This window comes from Zootoca vivipara, chromosome 2 (assembly GCF_965207765.1).
Source record: "Zootoca vivipara chromosome 2, rZooViv2.hap1.1, whole genome shotgun sequence".
Lineage (NCBI taxonomy): Eukaryota > Metazoa > Chordata > Lepidosauria > Squamata > Lacertidae > Zootoca > Zootoca vivipara.
In genome coordinates, this window is record NC_142584.1 from 83,440,051 (window position 1) to 83,463,349 (window position 23,299).

Here is a 23,299-nt window from a genome sequence, read left to right on the forward strand (position 1 = left end):
CTCTCTGCTCCTAATGTGTCGTGTCCACTAGGTTAACAGGGACAACGTATGTACAAAATCTACTGTGAAATATGGAAGTCAGTGTGGCATTTGCTTTCTTCCACCTTTGTTTCCCCCCGTGCAAATAATTCTCCCCACTGGCCTTTTCAACTACCAATTCATAATTAACACAAGTCAGCAAAAAACAAGCTACAGTCTCTCAAGCTACAGTCCATTCTCTTCTCTCACTTCCACCTGCCCTCCATTACAGCCATTAACTGCTCTCTGCAGCTTATATGCCAACAAAGAAAAAGATGGCTTCACAGCTGTGACAGAATTCCATGTATGGGGGTGGCGAGGAAGGGGAGAAGCATCTTGGGACTCTAATCCAACCAGACAGATTGAGGTCAAATGCTTCTTGCATTCAACAAGCATAAAGGGGGAAGAGAAAGGAAAAGCCACAGAAATAAGAGGTGGTGGCAAGTGCCTATAGGTGCCTCACATTCTACTATAGGGCAGCCACCACCAACCTGGTTCCGTCTAGACATTTGGGCTACAGCACCCACCAGCCCCAGCCAGCATAATCTCTGGAGTTCAACGCGTTATACACGGCTGCTACCCCAAAGCAGCTGAGAGTTGGGAAATGGCTCTGAGGGCCAATGCATGAAGGATATTTGAAAATGTCTGCAAGTGTATGCTTTAGGTGGCTGGCTTTTTCTTGCCTCCCAGATCCCTCTCCTTATTTCTCCCCCAAACACAAGCCAAGGAGTTCATGGGCCCATACATTTTAAGCATCACCACAGTACTTTAAATAGTCCTGGCTTTCTCACAAAGAATCCTAAGAAGTGTCGCTTGTTGAGGGTGCTGAGAGCTGTTAGATTCCTGTTCTCCCTCAGAGAGTGCCAGTTCTCAAAGTTTCCCTGGAAGAGGGACTGACAGTGAAACTGAACAAAGCCTGGAGATTGAGAGCAGAGGCAGTAAAGGAATTTGTACCCAGGGTTCACAGTTAAGAGAGGAGGCAAGGAAGAGATGACACGAGAGAGGTGTGGAGAAAGTGGACAGAGAAGTTTTACTCCTTGTCTCGTAACACTAGAGCTGGTTGGTGGAAGATTCAGGACCAGACAAAAGGAAGGAACCCCTTTAACGCAGCACACACTTAAACTGCGGAACTCACTCCCACAGGACACAATGATGGCCACCAACTTAGATGGCTTTAATATAGGATTAAGCAAATTCATGATGAATAAGGCTATCAAGGTTATCTGAAGAAGTGTGCATGCACACGAAAGCTCATACCAATAACAAACTTAGTTGGTCTCTAAGGTGCTACTGTAAGGAATTTTTTTGTTTTGTTTCAACCACAGCAGACCAACATAGCTACCTACCTGTCTCTAAGGCTATCAATGGCTACTAGCCACACTGGCTATGCTCTGCCTCCACGATTGGATGCAGTATGCTTCTGAATACCAGTTGCTGGAAACAAAAAGGAGGGAGAATGACTTGATGCTCAGGTCCTGCCTTTGGGCTTCCCATAGGCATCTTACTGCCCCCCCCCCCAAATGAGAACAAAGTGCTGGACAGGATGTGCTTTCGATGTTCTTTGCGAAGCAGCTACAGTGGGAGACACAATTATTGACTAGAGATGGGTGGAGGTGTATTTTATTCATAACTGCCCTTTGACCAAATATTGCCAGAAAATAAAAGACAACAACAACCTACTATATTTATACATACGTACACACGAAGTCCTGAGTATTTTCACATCTTGGGGAAAAAAACCCCAAAACTTGCTCAAACCAGACAGATATTAATTTAAAAGTAGTCGGATAGCACCCTTGTTGTGGAAACACCAGGAATTTTGTCATTCTGGCTCCCTGTGTGAATGACTAGTAGGTATGTAAATAAGCCACTCAGCTTCCTTTTATTTTTATTCTTTTCAAAGCAATGGTAAGTCAGCAGGTCATGACCTAAAAGGTGGGAAGGGCAGAGCTGTGGATAGAAGCTCTTGCCTCTGCTGCACCAATGACCCAATGTTCCTTGGAGACAAGGCACACAGCTGCCACAAGATCAGCACCCCTTTCAAAAGGGAAGCAAGCCAGACAATATAGCAGGCAGAGACCACCACCGGACTTATATAGTCAATGCCAATGCCCCCTGCAGCATAAATAACACCCTCCTTGCTCCTCATTAAAAAATCTCCAATATACCCAAAACATCACATTCATATTCATAGTTACAAGAGTCATCTTTCCCCACAAAAAAAATTCTTTCTTCCCTGCTTCCATAGCAGCTCAGCAGGCATCCACATTACTGCTGTGGACATCACCCCGTTCCTATGCTTTCAATTTGCCTTTCCCTTTTCCCAAAGCCCCCATAAGATCTGCCTAAGAATGAAAACAGTTTTGAGGCACTTGCGAGCGTTCCATCTCAGTATTTTGGGTGAGGAGAAGTTACTCCACAGAAATGGCTTTCCGTGGAGCAGGAACCTGGCCCACCAGTTGTAGCACCCGTTGGGAAAGGTAGAGGCTGGTAGGATGGTGGGAGATATATTGGCACAGAGCGTATGGACAAATAGAGATAGACAGCACCTGGGGGAGCAGCAAAGACAAAGGGGAGTTTAGGTAACCTGAAGGCAATGGCTCCCAGACCTCACCCCCACCCCCTTCACCTCATTTCCACCCCGACACTTAAGTCCCTCCATTCGTCTGACTCACCTTGCCACTACGGCAAACTCCCAGCAGGCTGTGGGGCCTCTCGTCATCAAGTACAGTAGCGAAAAGGATATCTAAGAGCAGGTGCAGGCGATGGATGGTTTGTGCCGTCTCCACGTCAGCAAGGAAGAGGAAAGCATGTTTGGTAAGAATGACCACCACACCCAAGTGGGGCAGGAACTAAAAGGATAGAAAAGCAGTTGCTTAAGAAGTCTGAATCAGTCCCCTTCCCACATCACATCAAGATTATTTAACCATACTCTGACTGGGATTACCGGCATAGCTCTTGAGTGCATAATGGCACTCTCAGACCCACCCATCCGGGGGGCCCTGACCTCCCTTAATAAAAAAAATACTTTTGTTTGTTTGTTTGGGGTATCCCTGTCTGCTTCTTTTGTCTATTTTCTTTCTGCTCTTGGTGTCTGTGTATGTGTGTGTGTGGGGGGGATAACCCATGTTTTGCCTGTTTTTCAGGCAGTGGGGGAGTTCTAAGCACAGGCAGTTTTCCTTCTGTGAAACTGATGTCTTGTGATGGCCGCAGAAGTTTTAGATTTAGAAACAAGCCCCCAGGCCCGAAGAGGTTAGGCACCCTTTGCCAAAAACAGACATGCGGAACCTTTGGCCCTCTAGCTGTTGATGAACTACAACTACCATGGCTATGTTTTCTGGGGCTGATGGGAGTTGTAGTTCAACAACATCTGGAGTTCCAGAGGTTCCCTGGCAATGCCCCAAAAGCTTCTTCCCCTCGTCCCAACTACTCCCGGGCACTTGGAAAACATGGCCACCAACTCTGGATCAAATAGCCAGACATCCACTGGGTTAGATGGGGAAGGCACACAAAAAACCCCACCACCAACTACATCAGCCTAACTGGCACCTTCCAGATGTTTTGGATTACAATTCCCATCAGACCCAGTCAGCATGGGGATGAGAGAAGTTGTTGTCCAAGGTTCAGCAGGTCCATAAGCTAACTGGCTCCAAGGCAAAACTCACCTGTACTGCACTGGGGAAGTCCCCTAGCTGAGTCCCCTTGAAAGGCAAGGTGTCGCGGGCACTAAGCAAGGCGGCATTCCCTGGCTGATGTGGGCCTAACTCCACCACATGAAACTGCAGACACGAACAAGAAACAGGTGCAGAATTAGAGACTGGCTCCCTACCCAGTAGACCTTGGCTCCCAACTTCCTCTTTGCCCATCCTTATTAAGCCCCAGTCACCTGTCCAGCCTGTTCCTTGCCTCTCCGCACAGCAGCTAAGAGGGATGTTGAAGGTTTTGGATTCCTGGAAAATCTGTGCTGAGGCAAGGCTACTGCTTGGGCTTCTATGACCTGAGACAGTGGGCCCCCTCGCCAATGCAGCTGGGTCAGGCCCACAACTTGGCTCTGTGAGAAGGAAACGAAGAGAGATTCAGAGCAGGGGTAGCCAACGCCGCTTAGACTACAACTCGCACCATCCCCGACTATTGGCCATGCCAGTTAGGGCTGGTGGGAGCTGGAGTCCAATGATATTTGAGGCACAATGTTGGCTATATCTGGGTTAGAGACAGAGTCACCAAGCTGTGTAATGGGTTTAGAAACAAAGAGACTTAACTTTTAAAAAAAATTTAAAGCTGAAAGAAAAAGGGATTGACAATGAAAACTAGAAAAGGGTTGTAGGAAGTCAAGGGAATCTGAGAATCCTAAATGTGAAGGTGAATGATATGTTTAAATTGAAATGTGTTATGTAAAACTTAATTAAAATATTTTAAAAATATAAAATAGAAACAAGAGACGTATCATAGCCACAGGGCCAGAGAATTATGTACCTGCTCAAGTCCTAGAGCCAAGAGAGCCATCCACATATGACTGGCATCCCGTTGATATCCTACCACCTCCATGCCACAGAGACGTTCATGCCGGCTAAACTGCCAACTTGGTCCAGAACCTTGAAGGGAGATTACAGACAAGGAATGGAGTCAAGGTCTTCTGCTCAATTCATATGGATAACGTGATAGATTAAGTAGGGAACTTCTGGCCAAGGGGTTCAATTTGACATGCTAGGCCCTTTCCCCTAACCAGTGGTGGCCAAACTTGGCCCTCCAGCTGGCCCTCCAATTGGGACTACAATTCCCATAATCCCTGACCACCGGTCCTGTTACCTAGGGATGATGGGCGTTGTAGTCCAAAAAACAGCTGGAGGACCAAGTTTGGCCACCAATGCGCCTAAACCACACTCACCCACCCATCAGTGATTATGTCAGCTAATGGGTGGGAGGACAGGGTTTAATCCTGCACTGGCTATGCCATCCTGTTCCTAGGAGGCAACAGGATCACACAGCCAAGGCAGCAGGATTTAATCTAATGAGCTAATGTACCAAGATTAAAGTGCTCCGTCTTCTCCTTTAAGGGGGCTGGGCTGCATATGGCGCCACTGCTGCCACCAGCCCACTTAAAGAAGCAGCTGAGCAAAGTGTCAATTGAAACAGCTCCCCTGTGGGAGAGAGTCTGCTTCAAAGGGCACTTTGCTGCCTTAGGACAATCCTCCATGGATAGATCCTCAAACTACCCCTCTGCTTTTAATTTTAATCACAGAAGACTGTTGAGGCAATGCCAGCACACTTCCCTTCAATAATCACCAGCTTATTCCATAAACTAGACAGCCTGCCTCTCCTACAATGCATGTGTCCTCTGTCCTTTTCCTTTTCTCCCAACTCCATCCATCAAGCACCTTTGGTTTCACCACTTAACTCCATTCATCATTCTGCCTACAACCTTCCCCTGCCAAGGATTCTTTCATTACAGCCACCCCAACAACATCTTCCCCAAATCCGTCGAACACTCACGTTTTACGGTCCAGTGGAAGACATCCTCCTCCGTCACCACAGCCAGAATGTCAGCGTTCAACCACACCCAGTACTCAATAGGATGAGCAAATTCCCACTGGTACCTTAAGGAACGCTGGTCCACATCATAGACCTGGGCCAGCTGCCCCGCTAGGAGGAAGAAGAGGGAAGGTTAAGACAACTGCTGCGGTTTGAAGGAGTGGAGCCGCTTGACAGTGAAGGCCCCTCAATTTAGAAAACAGACAATTCACTGTATTTTAGGTGCACCTGTGTCTCTTCTGCAAAACTGAACGAGAAGCCCCCACAGCCAAATAGAAAGCAAGCAAATTATATGGAAAGCTACAGATGAGAACTTTGGGGGTATGGCAGCTCATTCACCAGAAATGACTTGACGTTTCCAAAGGCCGCAGGGGAAGCACTTGGCATTACCAGAACATTAAGTGGGTCAGAGACAAAGAATTCATTTGGAAATGTTGCTGTCCTAAGGGAATAACAAATACTCCAACCTCTCCCACAATTTTAGAACTGCCCAAAATAAAATGACAGCCCGACAGTGTTACCACCTTCCCTCTTCTAAGCCAATCTCCCACTCAAAGACACTTCAGTTCATGTCAAGCACTTTACTTCTCTGCAATGACACAAGTCCTCCCCCTTCAGTACCAAAATGACCCTCTAGCATTTGCTTTCCACCACTCCCCATTTTTTCCTTCACCTCAATCCACGCTGGATTGCTACCAACGCGAGTCCTACTGGAGCAGGCCCACTGAAATTTAAGGACATTTGTAACTTAGGCCCACTCATTTCAGTGGGTCTAGTCTGTGGCGAATTTAGTAACACACAACCCCCCAACTTCCTCTCATTTGCTCAACTCTGCTTTCCAATAACCAGATAGTGTTCCTATTAATGAAATACCTCTGACAGCAAGCAGTGGACGGCTAGGATTAGCCAGAGCCCCTTGCACATGATGCAAAGTCCAGTTTGGCGGAGCCTGATCCTCCTTGGGAGATGCGCGGGGATCCAAGAGCATCAGCGATTGCCGGGAGGAGTCCCCAGGAGGGCTGTGCCGGACACAGAGGCGAGAGGCAGATGAGAAGGTTACACGAGGGTAGGTGATGTATTCCGATACAATGCCGTGGGCTTGGAGCTGCAGAGAATGGAAGTGTGAGTGGAGCTTTCCTCCAGAGAAGAGTTTCAATGCCCACAAAACTGTTTGGAGCCAGACCAAGGCTAAGGGAACAGTGTCCTTGTAGGGGTATGTATACGATCTGGTGTGATCCAAGGTTGGGGTGAGGGAGAAACCCAAGTATGTCAACTTCTGCTCCTTATTTAAGCTGCTCATGTACTTTTTTTTTGTTGAACAAGGAACTGCAAACCAGGAACCACCATGAGCATCATTAGGAAACAACCCCCCCCAGAAGTCAACAAAAAGTATAGGACTGAACTGCAGCTGAACTCCACGGCTGAGCAGCGATTTGAACCCAGATTCCCCACCCTCCAACTCTGCTGCTATTCATTCTTTCCACCTGCTACCTCCTTGTAATATCCATCATTCGCTTTCAGGCCATTTGCTTGATTAGGTCTGACCTGCTCATTAGGAAATTAACTGCAGAAAAAATAAGTGTAGAAGAGTGGAAAGATTAGCAAGTACTTGGTACTGCTGACTAGTTAAAAACAACTTAATACAAAAATGAGAAAATCAACACGATAAAAATGGTATCATGAAGATCTAATCTCGAGATTATTTCTGCCAAATGTGACGCTTTTATATTTCCCCTGTTGGAATAGAAAAAAATATGGACAGCACTGAGAAATCATGTTCCAAACTAAAGTCCAAAATGTATTTAAAATGTTGATTTTTGCTATAAATTAAAAATAGAGGTACTGCATAATAAAAATGTACATGAAAGAATGACCCCTACAAAGTAAGACCAGAGAGAAAGAAAGAAATTGCAGGTAGCCATTTTGATAGCAACATTAGGAAAAAAGACAATCCAAGTCAGGCATTAGCATTCCCATGTTACTCAACATGGAAGTGGGGATGCAACAAATAACTCCACCTTTGCATGAAGAATGCAACTGATTGTACTGACAGAGCCACTCCCTTTATAGGCACAGAAAATGAAACCTTATGTAAGTATATTTGGAAGGAAGCATAATCAGTTTCAATGGCGCTTACTCCCAGGCAAGGGTGTGGAGGATTAAAGCCTTAACGACTACACCACGACTGGTTTTCCCTTTTCTTTTCTACACTCAGAAAGGAGAAACTCATAAAAGTCACTGGAGAAATCCAAGGTTCTAGGGTAGCTGTGATCTGGCATCACGGGCAGAAGTCACACACCCATGTCCCCAAAGAAGTTCACAGCCCAATTCTTTTCAGATACAGTGGTACCTCAGTTTATGAACACAATTGGTTCCGGAAGTCTGTTCATAAACTGAAGCGTTCATAAACTGAAGTGAACTTTCCCATCGAAAGTAATGGAAAGTGAATTAATCTGTTCCAGATGGGTCCACGGCGTTCGTAAATTGAAAATTCGTAAACCGAGGTGTTCATAAACCGAGGTTCCACTGTATATCCAAAGATGCTTTAAAAGTGAAACATGCCTGCATGCAAGTCAATAGAGGGCAAGGTTTTTGCACATAGCCAAGTATTGGATTTGGGTTAGCAGGTTGCAGTGTGACTAGACTGAACTTGGCTACAACCTAAGTGGTATTTTAATGCAGGGGATCTTAGGCTAGAAATCACCTGAACCCCCAACCTGTCATATTACTAGCAGACTGAAGGGCTGGCATAAGCAGTATCTCCCAGCAGCCGTCCCCAACCTGCAATATGGAGATACAGTACAGTAATGGGCTGTATTTGAGATGGTAGGCATGGGCGTAGCCAGGATTTTTGTAAGGGGGGGGGGCAAGTCTTTTGTTGAGGAGGGCAGAACCTCAGTTAGCTATGCATTTTTATTGATTGGGCGCAGCTGCCCCTCCCTGCCCCCATTGTTTCTTTAAACACCGAAAAAATAAAAAGGCCCCTCCTCTCTGCGTAAGGACAGTGCAGTAACCCCCTTTTAAAGTTTTGTTTGCGGGGGTGGAGGCATGCCCAGTCAGAACTCCCCTAACCCACCACTGATTCCTAGAGAAGCAACTCTCATTTATGACCCCTGAGGAGATTTTAAAATGGCTTCCACCGGAACCCAGGAAATCTTCTATCCACACAACCACCTCGCCTCTTTCCCAATCTCTGGGGTTCCATAGCGCCGCAACCAACCCTGAGCTCGACCCATTCCAAATCGTGCACCCGCCCAGGCCCGTCACCACCTCTCGAGTAACTATTTTCTCACAGAGTGGTTGTACTTTTTTTGAAAGGGGGGGGGGGAGGTTCCTGGTTACCTGAGTCAAAACTTCCACGCGGACTGGAGACACAGGTTCGCTCATAGCTTGGTATTCCGAATCAACCTGCAGTGCAGAGAAAAATAGGAGAAAATGGTGCGTGAGAGAGAAAAGGGGGACACGTGGGGAGAGGAGCGGCTTTGGGGAAGGTTTAAGGAGTCGGGAGTGATGACCCAGGCTAGCAAGTAAATTGAAACAGGAGTTAACAGTAAGGGGCTCACCCCGAGGAAAAACTGCAACTAAATCCGTGAAAACAACTGCACCACATCGTTCAAAATTTGAGCCTTAAAAACTTACAGGGAAGCGCCCCGCGTAGCTGTCAAGTCTTCCCCACCGCGGCTGCCCAAAGTTCCTACTCTTTCCTCCTCCTTTTTCTCGGATTATAATGGCGTTTCAAGGCCATGCCTGCCAGGTGTACATGATCTTGCTTTCAGACTCGATCCAATCAGCCCTAGCAAAAGGGAGGATCCCTCAGCCAGATCTCTCTCTACTACTCCTACCGGTTCGACCAATCCCAGACCAAGGGCCCCATGGAGAGCAGTCTGATGCGGACCCAGGAAAAAGGGAGAGGAAAGCAACCAACTCGCCCCACCCAGAGCAAGCGGATAGGAAGCCGTTGTGTATGAAAACCAACAGCCTAACGATCTGCTACGCGCAGAACACAGATCATGGAGCCTGCATACCGCCTTGATATTTTGCACGAGAAAGCGGCATATAAATGCTTTTATAAACACAGTGCAATATATAACTCTCGGATGTTAAGCTTTAGAGGCAGATCAGGAGGAGCTGCGGCTAGCAGAAGATCTGGGTCACAGACCAGAATCGGAATCAGGTTCGTCTGGCTTGTCTTCAGCCCAAGTTCCTGATAGTGCAGAGAACTGAGAATCCATACTGGCTCCTCCTAGGTTTTCTTCGGAGCAAGTCCAATTAATTTCAGCGGTGCTCATTTCTCATGGCCTTGTCCTCCGCAAAAGGTAGTAAATGTGTCTCTGGATGGTGCCGATACAGACGTGGAATCACCCGACAGAAATTCTTTTTCATGCAGAACAAACCCTGCACATCGAGAATGGGATGTCAGAAAGAGAGACAAAACGTCTCGTCTTGGCGCGCCTGTTTTCTATGGGGTTTGAGGGGGGGGCAGGGAAGGGAAGGGACCTTTGCTTATGCTCGGAGTAGCATGCAATCAACGAGAGCCCCCGCTTTCAATTTGAAATCGAGCTACTCAGGTGATTGGTTAGTCCTGGGTGAAAATAATACCCAAGTACCCGAGTCTATGAACACTTAGAAGTCTCACCTCATTCCACAATATTTACTCCCAAGTAAGTTTGCACAGGATCTGGCCACACAATCCGGTGCAAGCTCCGCTGAAATGAGTGGGACTGACTTGAAAAAGACTGGGGTAGGGAGTAAAAGGACCCTAAACAGATTTGCTTAAAAATAATTCCTACGTACTTCGACGGCACTTATTTGGTGGTGTGTTTAGGATTATATCTTCATTGGACTCCCAAGCAGCAGGATTGCTGATTTAGAAAGGTCCATATTGCTTGAGCAACGACTTGGTAAAACTGCTCTCTAACAAATTTTTCTCCCTCTCTTAAAGGACCCCAAAATCTGATAATCACAACTTACAACACACACGAATCCTGGGAACTGTAGATTGTTAAGGGTGGTGTGTGTTACCGGTATTATAGCTCTAGTGTAGGGGTAAACTACAGTTCCCAGGATTCAAGTAGGGGTGGGGGCAAGAAATGTGATTTAAATGTGCACTGTGGATTCCCCAGTGGGCACTATGTATGTCCCAATGGGGTGTGCTTTAAAGTGTTTGTTTGCATTTGCATAGGATTGCACATTTATAGTTACTGGAAGGGTTGTGCTAGAGCCCAGAATCTCCCCCCCCCCCTTAAAGTTCTTGCAAGACATTTCCCAATGTTTGTGGTATTTACCCACTGATCGGAATCAGGAACATTTCATGGTAATAGTTTAATGTTGCATTTGCGCTAATGATTCTGTAAAGGTATTTTGTTGATGGGATGTGTGTGTGTGTGTGTGAGAGAGAGAGAGAGAGAGAATTTCAGGCATTTTGTAAACCTGAGGAGTTTTTTTTCCCTGGACCTGTTTTCCAGATTGCAATCTTTGCAAGTTATTACTTGTCTTCTAATTTTCTTGGTTAGGCTATTTCAGGGATGCTGTACAGTATTGTCAGTTTTTAAAACTTTCTCCAGCATTCTAAACTGAGCAACAGTGAAATTCAGATCTTTCATCTCTCTCAACTTCCTTTAAAAATGTCATTCCCCCTTTTTATTTTACTTTATTTCATTCCATTCCATTCATGAATCACTTCCTATGAAACATCTTTAAGTAATTTAAAACATTAACAATAAAACATATATGAAAAGATTTCATATATGAAAAGGATTTCAGATCCAATAAGGAAACAGACTGGGATAAAAGGCTCTATTTAAAGGCTTGTTGAAAAAAAAATCATCTTCAATAGGTGCTGAAAAGACAGTAGAAACAATGTCTCTCTGATATGTAATGGAAGCCTGTTCCAGATTGATAAAATTAATCTGAATTAATTAAACTTCCTTTTAAGAGTCTCTGTTTTAATGAATGATGAGGGAAGTGAGGGACAAGGTAGTCCATCTAGAAGGAAAACTCTTGATCCTAAACTTTGCTGCCTTGTGGGATATCTTCCAGAGAAAAATAAGGCAAAGGAGTGCACAAATCCAGAGTCGATTCCCTAAAATGGTTGGATGGCATCTTGTATGCCTTCTCCTGACAACTCCTGCAGCCAAGCTGGTGCGAAATGTATTGCTCTGCTTTCCTTTGGACCACATCATCAAGGAAGAGGAGAGGGGGCTTGTCGTCTGAGTAACCCAAGACCTCCATGCATACTGCCTAGGCTTGCACCCTGGGGAGGTCACTTAAGTGCTGCTAACACAGCAGTTTGACTTCACCCCAGAGGGGCATTCCATTATCTCTCCAGATAGACAGATGCCAATGACAAAAAATACTGTTTCTGGAGGTCCTGAAGTTCCAGCTCCCTTCTTTGAAGTGTTTTTTTTTTAAGTCCTGTGTGCTGTTTACTCATCTTTTGGTCCTTATCTCTTAGCCCTTGGCATTAAACCCATTCCTGAAGTTCTTATTCGGCCTAGGAAATCATACATCTGGAATCTAGAGTCTCAAAATGAGACCCCCTTCCTGCCACAAACCCCCCAACTTTTGGTAGTAGTGTGGGGCTTTCCAGCTGAAATCACTGCAGTGGATCTAGGTATCACCCTAACAAAAGATAACATTCCCCTCACCTCCAGGACAGCCTTTTCTTGTGAACCATTAAGCTGGCAAGAGCCTCTTCCGGAACAGGGAGAGCTTTGGAATGTGTTTTCTCACAATGAGATCAAGGCGCCTAGTAACTTCCTCTTTGAGTATGTGCTTGAGTAGTGGAGTATTCCAAAAAACAAAGCAAAACAACATTATTTGGTGAATTGGTCCAGGAAAGAATATGCTGAGGTGGGGGGGGGGGACTGTGTGCTCTACAGTTGTGATGAGAAAGAAGTGACAAGTTTTGTGAGGATAAATAGCATAGATCAGTGTTCACCAGGGAAACTGGCACCTTTCTTGTATAACAGAGTCCAACCTTTTATTTATTGTTTGTGTGAAGTTTACATTTTTGCTGGGAGGATATTCTGGGAGGGAATGAGTGGGCCCAGGGGAGTCTTAACTCTGTGCTAATGAAGTTTGTTTGTTTATATATTGGCCAATAAATTTCCCCGAGTTACTTAAAAGTTAGATTGAATGGGGTTCCCTGTGGTGTGATTATATGGGGGTCTTGCGGTTGGATTTGGCAGCAGGGTAGCAAATATACATTTCTGTCACCCTCATTTAATTCACACATCATACTGGCTTATTTTTAGTATTCTGCTGCTTCTAGAGTTCTCTTTCGCTGTAGGAAAGTTTGTGCTTGGCAATACTGAGCCTACCAGTGGAGAGGATTACTGAAAAGAGGTCACTAGCATCGGGATTCTTTGGTTGGAGACAGCATTGCCAGGTCCAGCCCCCAAGTGGGCTTCTCCATCTTTAGACAGTTGCACAGAAGAACTGGAAATGTCACAAAGTGTGGCTCTTCTTATTACACAGCACAAGAGAAGCTTCCGCGAATGAAATCTTCCCCTCTATGGATTTTTGAGCAGTTAAGAACATAAGATCTGACCTCATAATGGCCAAACAGATGCCTATGGGAAGCTGGCAAGCAGGACCCAAGTGTAAGAGCACTCTGCCACCCTGCAGTTTCCAGCAACTGGTATTCAGAAGGACACAGCCTCCAACTATGGAGGTAGAGCATAGCCATCATGGAAGTCACAAACCGAAACATTTCTGAGTTCTGTGATATTTTCAGCCTCGTAAAGCTGCAATATTAAGCAGACTTTATATTACTTCCTAGGAAGTAAGACCCATTAAACTTGATCAAAGTTAGTGGTGAACTTATTTATGGGGAAACTCTTTAAAATTAGCGTGTAAGTAAGCTTAGATCTGCAAACTTAAAAGTTCTGGAATCCCTTTGTACTCTGGAGAAATTTGGAATTCCTAGCTGAGCACTTGGAGTGCATTGTCACCAAGAACTGTGCCATTAAAAATTCCTTGTTATGGATCTGAGCTTTTTGTGAGTGGAGTGAATAATAATGCAATATTTAGTTCCTCTTTTGAGTGCTTTATACTGCTTTTTAAAATCCTAAACCTGGGAAGGAAGAAGTAGGGGTCAGCAAACTTTTTCAGCAAGGGGCCAGTCCACTGTCCCTCAGAGCTTGTGGGGGGCTGGACTATATTTTTTTTGGGGGGGAATCATAGAATCGTAGAGTTGGAAGAGACCACAAGGGCCATCCAGTCCAACCCCCTGCCGAGCAGAACAAATTCCTATGCCCCACAAATAACCCGGCCCCGGGCCTTAGTTTGCCTACCCATGAAATGCACTCATTCTAAAAATCAGGAAATTGCTGAAGGTCATTCACAATGGCTAAGCAGAAGGCCAACAGTTTAGATATAAGACCAGTTAGCAGAAATGTTCCCAGTAAAAGAAGTGCAGGATGAGTTCTTTATTAATGGAGGCTTTGTGATAGATCCAAATGGTTACCACAAAAAGTGCAGCCTTACAATGTCAGCAAGAGGCCAGCAGCAATTAGATCAAAAGACTTGACTAGAAGCAATTCTGGTAGGAAAACGCTGGTGGTTTTCCACAAATCCACCAACCAAGTCTCTCTTTATAGTCAAAACTCACTATTAACAGACCTTGTGTCCCACGGGTGTCTCTTTATTTTCATGTGTCGTGTCATGTGCAAACTAGCACTTCAACATCCCATTTATGATGCCCACGAATATGTTGTTGTTGTTGTTTAGTCGTGTCCGACTCTTCGTGACCCCATGGACCATAGCACGCCAGGCACTCCTGTCTTCCACTGCCTCCCGCAGTTTGGTCAAACTCATGTTGGTAGCTTCGAGAACACTTTCCAACCATCTCGTCCTCTGTCGTCCCCTTCTCCTAGTGCCCTCAATCTTTCCCAACATCAGGGTCTTTTCCAGGGAGTCTTCTCTTCTCATGAGGTGGCCAAAGTATTGGAGCCTCAGCTTCACGATCTGTCCTTTCAGTGAGCACTCAGGGCTGATTTCCTTCAGAATGGATAGGTTTGATCTTCTAGCAGTCCATGGGACTCTCAAGAGTCTCCTCCAGCACCGTAATTCAAAAGCATCAATTCTTCGGCAATCAGCCTTCTTTAATGGAGGCAGTAATTTCCAATTATTTATTATAAACATGTTTTTTTACATGCAAGTCAGATGGAGCTAACTTCTGGTCCTCCAAATGGGTGGGTGAGGTATTGTGCTTTTAGTCTAACATGCAGTTCTGCCATTAGTTATGTGCAGATGTGGGGACTTCATATGGCCAATAGGCACAAGATGACTAATGTTTTGATAAAAAATTGTCAAAAATAGATGCCTGAATATTTTTGGTGGCAATTGACATACTTTGCTACTTTGTCAAAATGTTGACGTTTTCTTAAAATCTTTAGCGTTCAACTTGTCAAATACCATTTTTTCCTACTCCCTCAACCAGCTTTGGTGTGAATTGAGAAGCCATATGTGTTTCAAGTGGCACCAAATCTGTACTGTTGGGATGCAGATGAGAGGTGTGAATTCCAGGATTTTGGATTAGGTCCATCCAGTTCCAAACTAGTGTTCCAATACTGTAGTGATGTACACACAATTACTTTTAACAGCTGTCCTTCTACTTTATTCATGAATGCTTGGAGAACCAATGCCGTATTTGAGAACCAAGGGGGCTTGAGTGTGGTCTGGTTGGTACTCAGTAAGGCTGTGTTTGTACCAGGTGATAAGCGAACAAGGTAAAGCAGACACTTGAGGTTTCTGCCCCAATACTGTAAAGAGCAACACAAGGTATATGGGAATAGGTTAAGCAGAGTGGAATGAATTCTTACTCATCAAATATTCTGCTGGCTGTTTGGCACAGCTCGCCAGAAACTTTCCTTACAAGCAAATTTATGGGGTGAGAAGGCGTTTCTGGCCCACTGATTTGCATTGCGAATCGGAACCTTTCCCAGACCATGAATCCATTCATAAAGGTTATGGTATGCTGGCCCAGAGCTATTCCTTTTTGGATTGCCGATCGTTAGGCACATATCAGCTTGTTATCTGAAATGCAAGAATCTGGTCAAATGTATTGAAGTGCCCCCAGCTTCTTGTTCCTGTTGGGAGGTAGGTTATATGTGGGGCATTAGAGAGAAAGTTTGAAGGTGAGGAACACTTTTAAAGAGGTACTTTTTGCAAGACTTGGCTGTGGACGTCACCAGTGAACAGCATCAGAAAAACCAGGACAAAACCACTGGTATGGCTGCCTCCTAGGGATACGTCAGGAAGATTCTACTCTGTTTCTGGAATGGAGTGTGGTGTTTCTGACTGCATGAACCAGACTCATGGGATGTCATTCCCCACTTTGATTTGGAAAGCTAACTTCCTGGTGCTAGTACTGGTGTGGGTGCTGGAGGCTGTGGTGCTGGCCTCCACTAAGAAGCATAGTGGTGTTTTGAGAGAAGTGCCTAGCTTTCCCTTGGACACATTCTGCACTTCCCGGTATGTGCTGTAACTCCAAACTGCAGAGTGCAGAAAGTTGCCACCTGGGTATATCTCAGAATAGTTAGTTAATGCAGTTTGCCCACTCCTGTGTTAGTAATAATGAAAAGTTTTTTTTGGAATAACATATATAGTACATATTGAAACATTGGCTGGACTAATTCTAGCCATACTGACTCTAATTTTATAAATGTCACACAGAAAAGGGTATGGTTGGGTGTGGAAATACTTATGCCATGACGTCACAGGATTTGTGCCCTTTCTCACATCCAGGAGCTTCCAAAACATTAAGTGTTTTTTTCTCTTCTTGGATTTTTTTTAAAAAATATAAATGATTAAAAACCCATGCACAATGGTACCTACCTTTTGCTCCCCTCTTCTGTTTCCTCAGATCCCCAAATGCTAGTGGATTGGGGAGTCAATCTGGATTATATGCATGTCTCTGATCCTGTGTCTGTAAGGTTAGAATCCCTAAGGGGAAACCTGCTGAATCGGTCAAACCAGTTCTTGTGGGCTTAGCTACTCAGCTAAGTATCCATCATCAGCTTCTTAAAGAATGAGCCCTGTTGTCAAGTCAACAGGCCTTTCCCCACCTCACCTGGCTGGATGCCAAGTCATCCTACGATGAAGAGCAATAGGCCAAGTGGGGTTGTGTGTGTGTGAGCCCCTCCATCAGTGCCGGATTTACGTATTAGCTAAACAAGCTATAGCTTAGGGCCCCACACTCTTGGGGGCCCCCCAAAAAAATTAAAGGAAAAAAACCCTAGATGTACATTTCCAAAATAGATTAAAAAAACAAATAAAATAAAACCTACATATAGCAACAGTGTTTTGTGTTGTGTAGGCTGCTATGATGTAAGTAATGGGCCCTGCCTGCTAGCCTACTCCCTAAAATATCACATAAAAGGGCCCCAGTACCTTCAGTAGTTTAGGGCCTCATCAAACCTAAATTCGGCTCTGCCCTCCATCGCATGCTCAGGTTGCATATATGTGTAAATATAGCCTAAAGACATCACCTCCACTTCAAGGAAACCAAACACTGATAGGTGCGGACATCCCTGAAGTGTCTCACAGGTGGGAGACTAGGGTGTGCACAACTCCTCCAGCAAGTGTTTATAGAGTTGCTTGTTGTCAATGTGCCTGTTCCATAGCTGCCATTTCTGTAGCTGCCACATTGTCAGCAGCTGCTATTCTTTGGGCCTCCTGGGATGCCCTGAAGGAAAACATGAGCAGATTTATTTTCTAGGTGAACAGCCTCTGACATGTTAACCCAGCTTTCCGCTACCTGGTGCCCAGGCTCTGGCTGATGGAAGTTGTAGTCTAAACATCTCGGAGGCACCAGGTTGAGGAAGGTTGGAGTGTATTCCACCCTCTCGCCCACAAAAGATCAAAGTGTGAGTGAAGTAAGGTCATATAGGTTTAACCTGTCACATTGGGGGGGGGGATTAAAAGACTCTGATGTCCTCCAGATTCGCAGTTTTTCATACTGGCGTTGATAGTAAACCTGTTAGCTAATCCAGCCTGTGGCTAGGAACCAGGCAGCTGTGGCTTTGAAAGGCTTATATGCTAGTAAAACACTTTCTGTTGTTTAAATTGTTTTGTCTGTGTATGAGCTACTAATCAAAGCCTGTTTCTTCTCTTCTCTTTTTGCATCCTCCACCAACTTGCAGCTCAAAATCAAACATTCTGATTTAATAAGTGGGTGCTGGCTCCAGAGGCTGGAAGCAGCTGGAGCTGAGATCAGCCCCTAGATCCCATTCTTAGCACAGATGCTTGGCTGTATCCAAAGGAGATGCAGTCCTCAAAGACACATTGATGTTCAATCTGCACCCTACACCATCAGCTCCGCACAGGGATTTAATATGTCTGAAATGGCTTGACAGCATGGCTTGTAAGAGGGTCTGTTTGAAAGTACTCTGCAAACATTGTCCTTCCAGAAATGCAGTGAGGTTGTGCATGTCTTTCTTTTGAGGATACCGAGGCAAAACAAGCAGGATCTGTGTTGTCTTAGGTGCTCCTTCCCAACATTCAAACAGTGCATTTTCAATGTCAAATCTAATCTGCAATTAGGACGCGGGTGGCGCTGTGGGTTAAACCACAGAGCCTAGGGCTTGCCGATCAGAAGGTTGGTGGTTCAAATCCCCACGACAGGGTGAGCTCCCGTAGTTCAGTCCCAGCTTCTGCCCACCTAGCAGTTCAAAAGCACGTCAAGTGCAAGTAGATAAATAGGTACCGCTCCGGCAGGAAGGTAAACAGCGTTTCCGTGCGCTGCTCTTTTTCGCCAGAAGCGGCTTTGTCATGCTGGCCACATGACCTGGAAGCTGTACGCCGGCTCCCTCGGCCAATAAAGCTAGATGAGCGCCACAACCCCAGAGTCGTCCGCGATTGGACCTACCGCGACTGGTTTGCCTTTACCTTTAATCTGCAATACGATTCTTTCTCTTGGGAGTCGATTCTTGGGGGAAGATTGTGAGGGTTAAGGAATGATTAGTTGTTAAAACACTTTTGTTCTTAGAAGGGTAAGATTCTAAGTGAACATTTGATGCATTTTAGAGGAGAAAAGCCACTTCAGGTGGGGGTTGATTTGAATCAGAGAAGAGAGTGCTGCGTGATTCAAGGACTCTGAGCACAGGCTCATATTTGCATATGCTAATTTATATGTATAGATGCAAAGTAAGGCTGGCTTCCAGAGGGGAGGAAAGCAAACTCTGCCTCTTGCTGTCAGGTCTTACTCTGAGGAACATGGCACCAAAAGGATTTTCTGTATGCTGCAGGTACATTGGGCAGGGGACCCAATCTGCCACCAAGAGCTGCTGCTTATGTACATACAAATACTCAAATAACTCTTGTTCAGCATCTGACACGACTTTCTCATGTAGGCATACTTTTATGTACTTACATGCCCCTGTCACAATCAACAGCGTTCACACATGATGTTGAACAACCACCTCTAGCCACAACTGGAAAGCAAATTGTGATGGTAAGTGGCTGAGGTCTGTTTTTTAAAGCTTTTTAAAAGGAGGGAGGAGGGGTAGGAGAACAGGACTCAGTACAAAAGACCTGGGGCTCAGGCTCCCAGAGCCACCCTGGGTGGAGCTATTATTAATAATAATAATAATATACTTATACCCCGCCCATCTGGCTGGGTTTCCCCAGCCACTCTGTGCGGCTTCCAACAAAATATTAGAATATAATAGTCTATTAAACATTAAAAGCTTCCCTAAACAGGGCTGCCTTCAGATGTCTTCTAAAAGTCTGGTAGTTGTTTTTCTCTTTGACATCTCGTGGGAGGGTGTTCCACAGGATGGGTGCCACTTCCGAGAAGGCCCTCTGCCTGGTTCCCTGTAACTTGGCTTCTCGTAGTGAGGGAACCGCCAGAAGGCCCTCGGCACTGGACTTCAGTGTCCCGGCAAAACGATGGGGGTGGAGATGCTCCTTCAGGTATACTGGACCAAGGTCGTTTAGGGCTTTAAAGGTCAGCTCCAACACTTTGAATTGTGCTCGGAAACATACTGGGAGCCAATGTAGGTCTTTCAAGACCAGTGTTACGTGGTCTTGGCGGCTGCTCCCAGTCACCAGTCTAGCTGCCGCATTCTGGAGTAGTTGTAGTTTCTGGGTCACCTTCAAAGGTAGCCCCACATAGAGCGCATTGCAGTATTCCAAGCGAGAGATAACTAGAGCATGCACCACCCTGGCGAGACAGTCTGCAGGCAGGTAGGGTCTCAGCCTGCGTGCCAGATAGACCTGATAAACAACTTCCCTGGACACAGAATGACCTGCGCCTCCATGGACAGCTGTGAGGCCAAAATTACTCCCAGGCTGCGCACCTGGTCTTTCAGGGGCACAGTTACCCCATTCAGGACCAGGGAGTCCTCCACACTTGCCCTCCTCCTGTCCCCCCAAAACAGCTCTTCTGTCTTGTCAGGATTCAATCTCAATCTGTTAGCTGCCATCCATCCTCCAACTGCCTCCAGGACCTTCACCGCCTTCACTGGTTCTGATTTGAAAGAGAGGTAGAGCTGGGTATCATCCACATACTGATGAACACCCAGCCCAAACCCCCTGATGATCTCTCCCAGCGGCTGCATGTAGATGTTGAAGAGCATGGGGGAGAGGACAGAACCCTGAGGCACCCCACAAGTGAGAGCCCAGAGGTCTGAACACTCATCCCCCACCACCACTTTCTGAACACGGCCCAGGAGGAAGGAGTGGAACCACTGTATAACAGTGCTCCCAGCCCCCAGCCCCTCTAGACGGTCCAGAAGGATGTAATGGTCGATGGTGTCAAAAGCCACTGAGAGATCCTACAGAACTAGGAAACAGCTCTCACCTTTGTCCCTAGCCCGCTGGAGATCATTGACCAGTGCGACCAACGCAGTTTCAGTCCCATGATGAGGCCTGAAATGACTGGAGGGGATCCAAATGGTCTGCTTCTTCCAGGCATGCCTGGAGTTGTTCAGCAACCACTCGCTCAATCAATCACCTTGCCCAAGAATGAACGATTTGAGACTGGGCGATCGTTGGCCATATTGACCGCATCTAAAGATGTTTTTTTAAGAAGCGGTTTGATAACCGCCTCTTTCAGCGGGTCTGGGAAGACTCCCTCACAGAGAGAAGCATTCACCACCCTGCAAAGCCCATTGCCCAGTCCTTCTCAGCTAGCTTTTATTAGCCAGGATGGGCAAGGATCAAGGAGACAGGTGGTTGGTTTCACTCGTCCAAGCAGCCTGTCCACACCCTCAGAGGTAACAGATTGGAACTGATCCCATGCAACTGGACTAGACAGGACTCTAGCACTCTCCCGTCCCGGCCCTGCTCCCATGGTGGAGTCTACCTATTCCCAAATCTGAGCGACTTTATCTGCAAAAAACTTTGCAAAATCATTGCAGGAGATCATGTGGCCCGTACTAGGCCCCGATGGAGCAGGTGGTTCTGCTAAATTGGGGACCACCTGAAAGAGTCTCCTGCTGCTGTTTTCTGCAGATGCAATAGAGGCGGTGAAGAAAGTCTTCTTCGCCGTCGCTACCACCACTTGGTAGGCTTGACATTGAGCTCTAGCCCGTGTCCGGTCAGCTTCAGAATGAGTTATCTGCCACTGGCACTCTAGCTGTCTCAGCGATTGTTTCATTGCCCTCAGATCCGTGGAAAACCACGGGGCTATCCGGGCTCCATGCAACCAGGTAACCATTTCCCTTCTCCAGGTCTCTCTCTCACTCACACACGTATACCAGCTTCTTTTCCAATGCCCCAAAATATGTAAGAACAAGTCCATAACAGTGGACTACTGGAGTAATATTTCAGCCTTCCCTCTCCAGGGGGCAGAACCACAGCATTATCACACATGCTTTCTTATAACAGTGTTTTTCAGAGCCTCCGCAACCCCCCCCCTCTTCTCTTTAACCAATTGCCTAGCATTTGGACGGCTGCTCAGAAATGTATAGATTCATCTCCAGTAAGTGATAAGGAGGACCACCACAAAGTGAGCTGTGTGAGGAGATTCTTAATGCCGTCTGGTATGTAGGGAGGAATTAAGATGTTCCTCATTGGTATTCCTGCTCTGATGTCCTCTCTTTTGTCTGTGTTTGGGGTACCAAGGTGGTGAGCGCTCATCCTCTCAGGGAAAGGTATGTCTTCTTTGTTCATGGCTGGAAATGTGAAAATCAACCGTTCTGGGTACTGTTGCCTGCGCTGCTAATTTTGTTTGCTTCACCAACTCTCTCTTCAAAACGAATACAAAAAACAACAACCCCCCCACACATTAAACAGCAGAATGCTGGAGGTTTTTCTAGTGCTAAGTCCTGCTTGTGGGAAACTTAAAAGGGAGATCCCTCCCCTTGACTGAAACATTTCCCTCTGTTACCTATTGCTTGCCTGTCCTGAGTCATGCTGGGCTGTTGCTGCTCTTTGCTCTTCTTGAGCAGTGGGCTATGTAAGCTGCCTTGTTCCTAATGGATAGCTTTCTTCAGCCTGATGCCCTCCAGATGTTTTGGGTTAGAACTCTCTTCGCCCACAGCCGGCACATCTGGAGAAGCTGTCCTACCAGCCATCTCTAAACTGCTGAGCTAATAACATAAAGAAAGCCCAGCTGGTTCAGACCAACGGTCCATTCAGTCTGGCAACCAGTTCCCAAAACTGTCTCTTTTAATTTAAATGGGTTTTATGAGTCACTTTTCAGTCAGCATATCCAAAGCAGTGTATATCCATAAAAAGAAACTATGTAGTGATAAAAACGAAGCAATTAAAACGCTAAAAATATAAATGAATTACTAAAACAAGCTACAGCAGTGGTCAGTAGAGAGCAAATATATACCTACCAAGAAGCACTAAAACAATAAAAGTAGCATAGCAAGGAGCTTCCCGGAGATGCACAAGCAGGCCATGAAGGCAGCAGAGCTCCCTCTATTGTCAATCTGCAGAGTCGTTCAAAAACTACACTGCCCCTGAAGGTGGGATGTTTTATTTAGCTATCAAATGAAAGTCATTTTGACAATGATGGGTTTTTAAAGCATCATCTTTTGGTTTAAGTGGCAAGTTGGTCTGGTCTGGGGATTATCGGCACTAAATATATATTTTTAAATAGTTTTATTGTTTTCTAAATAAACATGAACAACAAAACATGCCATTTGTCACATAAAAACTCTTCCTCTCCACCCATACAAAGTATGACCACAGACTTAAAGGAATATAGTAGTACAGTAAGTCTACAACTTCACACATTTAACTTGTGCACATTCAACTTTATGCACTTGGCCAAAAAGGGGGGTGGGCATCTGTGTGTGTGTGGGGATACTTTGGCAGTCCCACCCACCATTGTACCCAGTGTGTTTTGACTACAGTACATGCATTTTTGGCTTTAGGTGCAATTCCCGGAACACAACCCCCTCATAAGTTGAAGGCTTATTGTACTGAATAGATTATGGTACCATTATATTAGTCCAACAGTTGTCTCCATATTCCCCCATGTGTGCATGGCGGGGTGTGTGTGTGTGTGTCTTCTGATTTAATCTTTGTGACACATAGAGGATATAAATGACTGCCAAGTTGCATATAAAGACCAACAGATTTGTTTTCCCTTTTACTGCACTGAGTTGACAGGTCAGTTTTCTGCCAAACCTGGGAATACCAGGCAGGGCCGTCTTAAGCATATCTGGCGCCCTGGTGCGAAGATCCCTCCGGCGCGCCCCCCCCCTGCCCTGTTTACCAGCGCGGCTGTCTGGCGGGCGCAGCACGGCTGCCGCGGGCACCGCAGCGTGGCAACCCCCTGGCAGCCCGG

The 23,299-nt window shown here is 45.9% G+C and overlaps 1 protein-coding gene across 2 annotated transcripts; it reads right to left on the bottom strand.

Moving 5' to 3' along the window:
- Positions 1-1,613: 1,613 nt before the first annotated feature.
- On the bottom strand, positions 1,614-9,520 carry LOC118080052 (clathrin heavy chain 2-like). 2 transcript variants are annotated; one of them, XM_060270963.2, is made up of 9 exons: positions 9,187-9,520; positions 8,890-8,955; positions 6,421-6,652; positions 5,509-5,658; positions 4,492-4,610; positions 3,905-4,069; positions 3,684-3,797; positions 2,694-2,870; positions 1,614-2,567 (listed from the first exon to the last, which is right to left on the bottom strand). In XM_060270963.2, the coding sequence occupies exons 2-9, from the start codon at positions 8,932-8,934 to the stop codon at positions 2,430-2,432; spliced, it is 1,140 nt and encodes a 379-aa protein (XP_060126946.1). In that variant the 5' UTR covers positions 8,935-8,955; positions 9,187-9,520; the 3' UTR covers positions 1,614-2,429. The 2 variants fall into 2 exon arrangements, with proteins under 2 accessions (XP_060126946.1, XP_088520483.1); XM_088664357.1 differs by having other exon boundaries at positions 1,624-2,567; positions 6,421-6,566; positions 9,187-9,483.
- Positions 9,521-23,299: the final 13,779 nt, after the last annotated feature.

Bases quoted from the DNA above. Each gene is read 5' to 3' on its own strand.
- LOC118080052 (XM_060270963.2), bottom strand. From the start codon at position 8,934: ATGAGCGAACCTGTGTCTCCAGTCCGCGTGGAAGTTTTGACTCAG. The intron at 4,070-4,491 runs GTACATAATTCT...TCCTTCTCACAG, and splicing joins TGGCTCTAGGACTTGAGCAG to AGCCAAGTTGTGGGCCTGAC. The intron at 2,568-2,693 runs GTGAGTCAGACG...CTGCTCCCCCAG, and splicing joins GAGTTTGCCGTAGTGGCAAG to GTGCTGTCTATCTCTATTTG.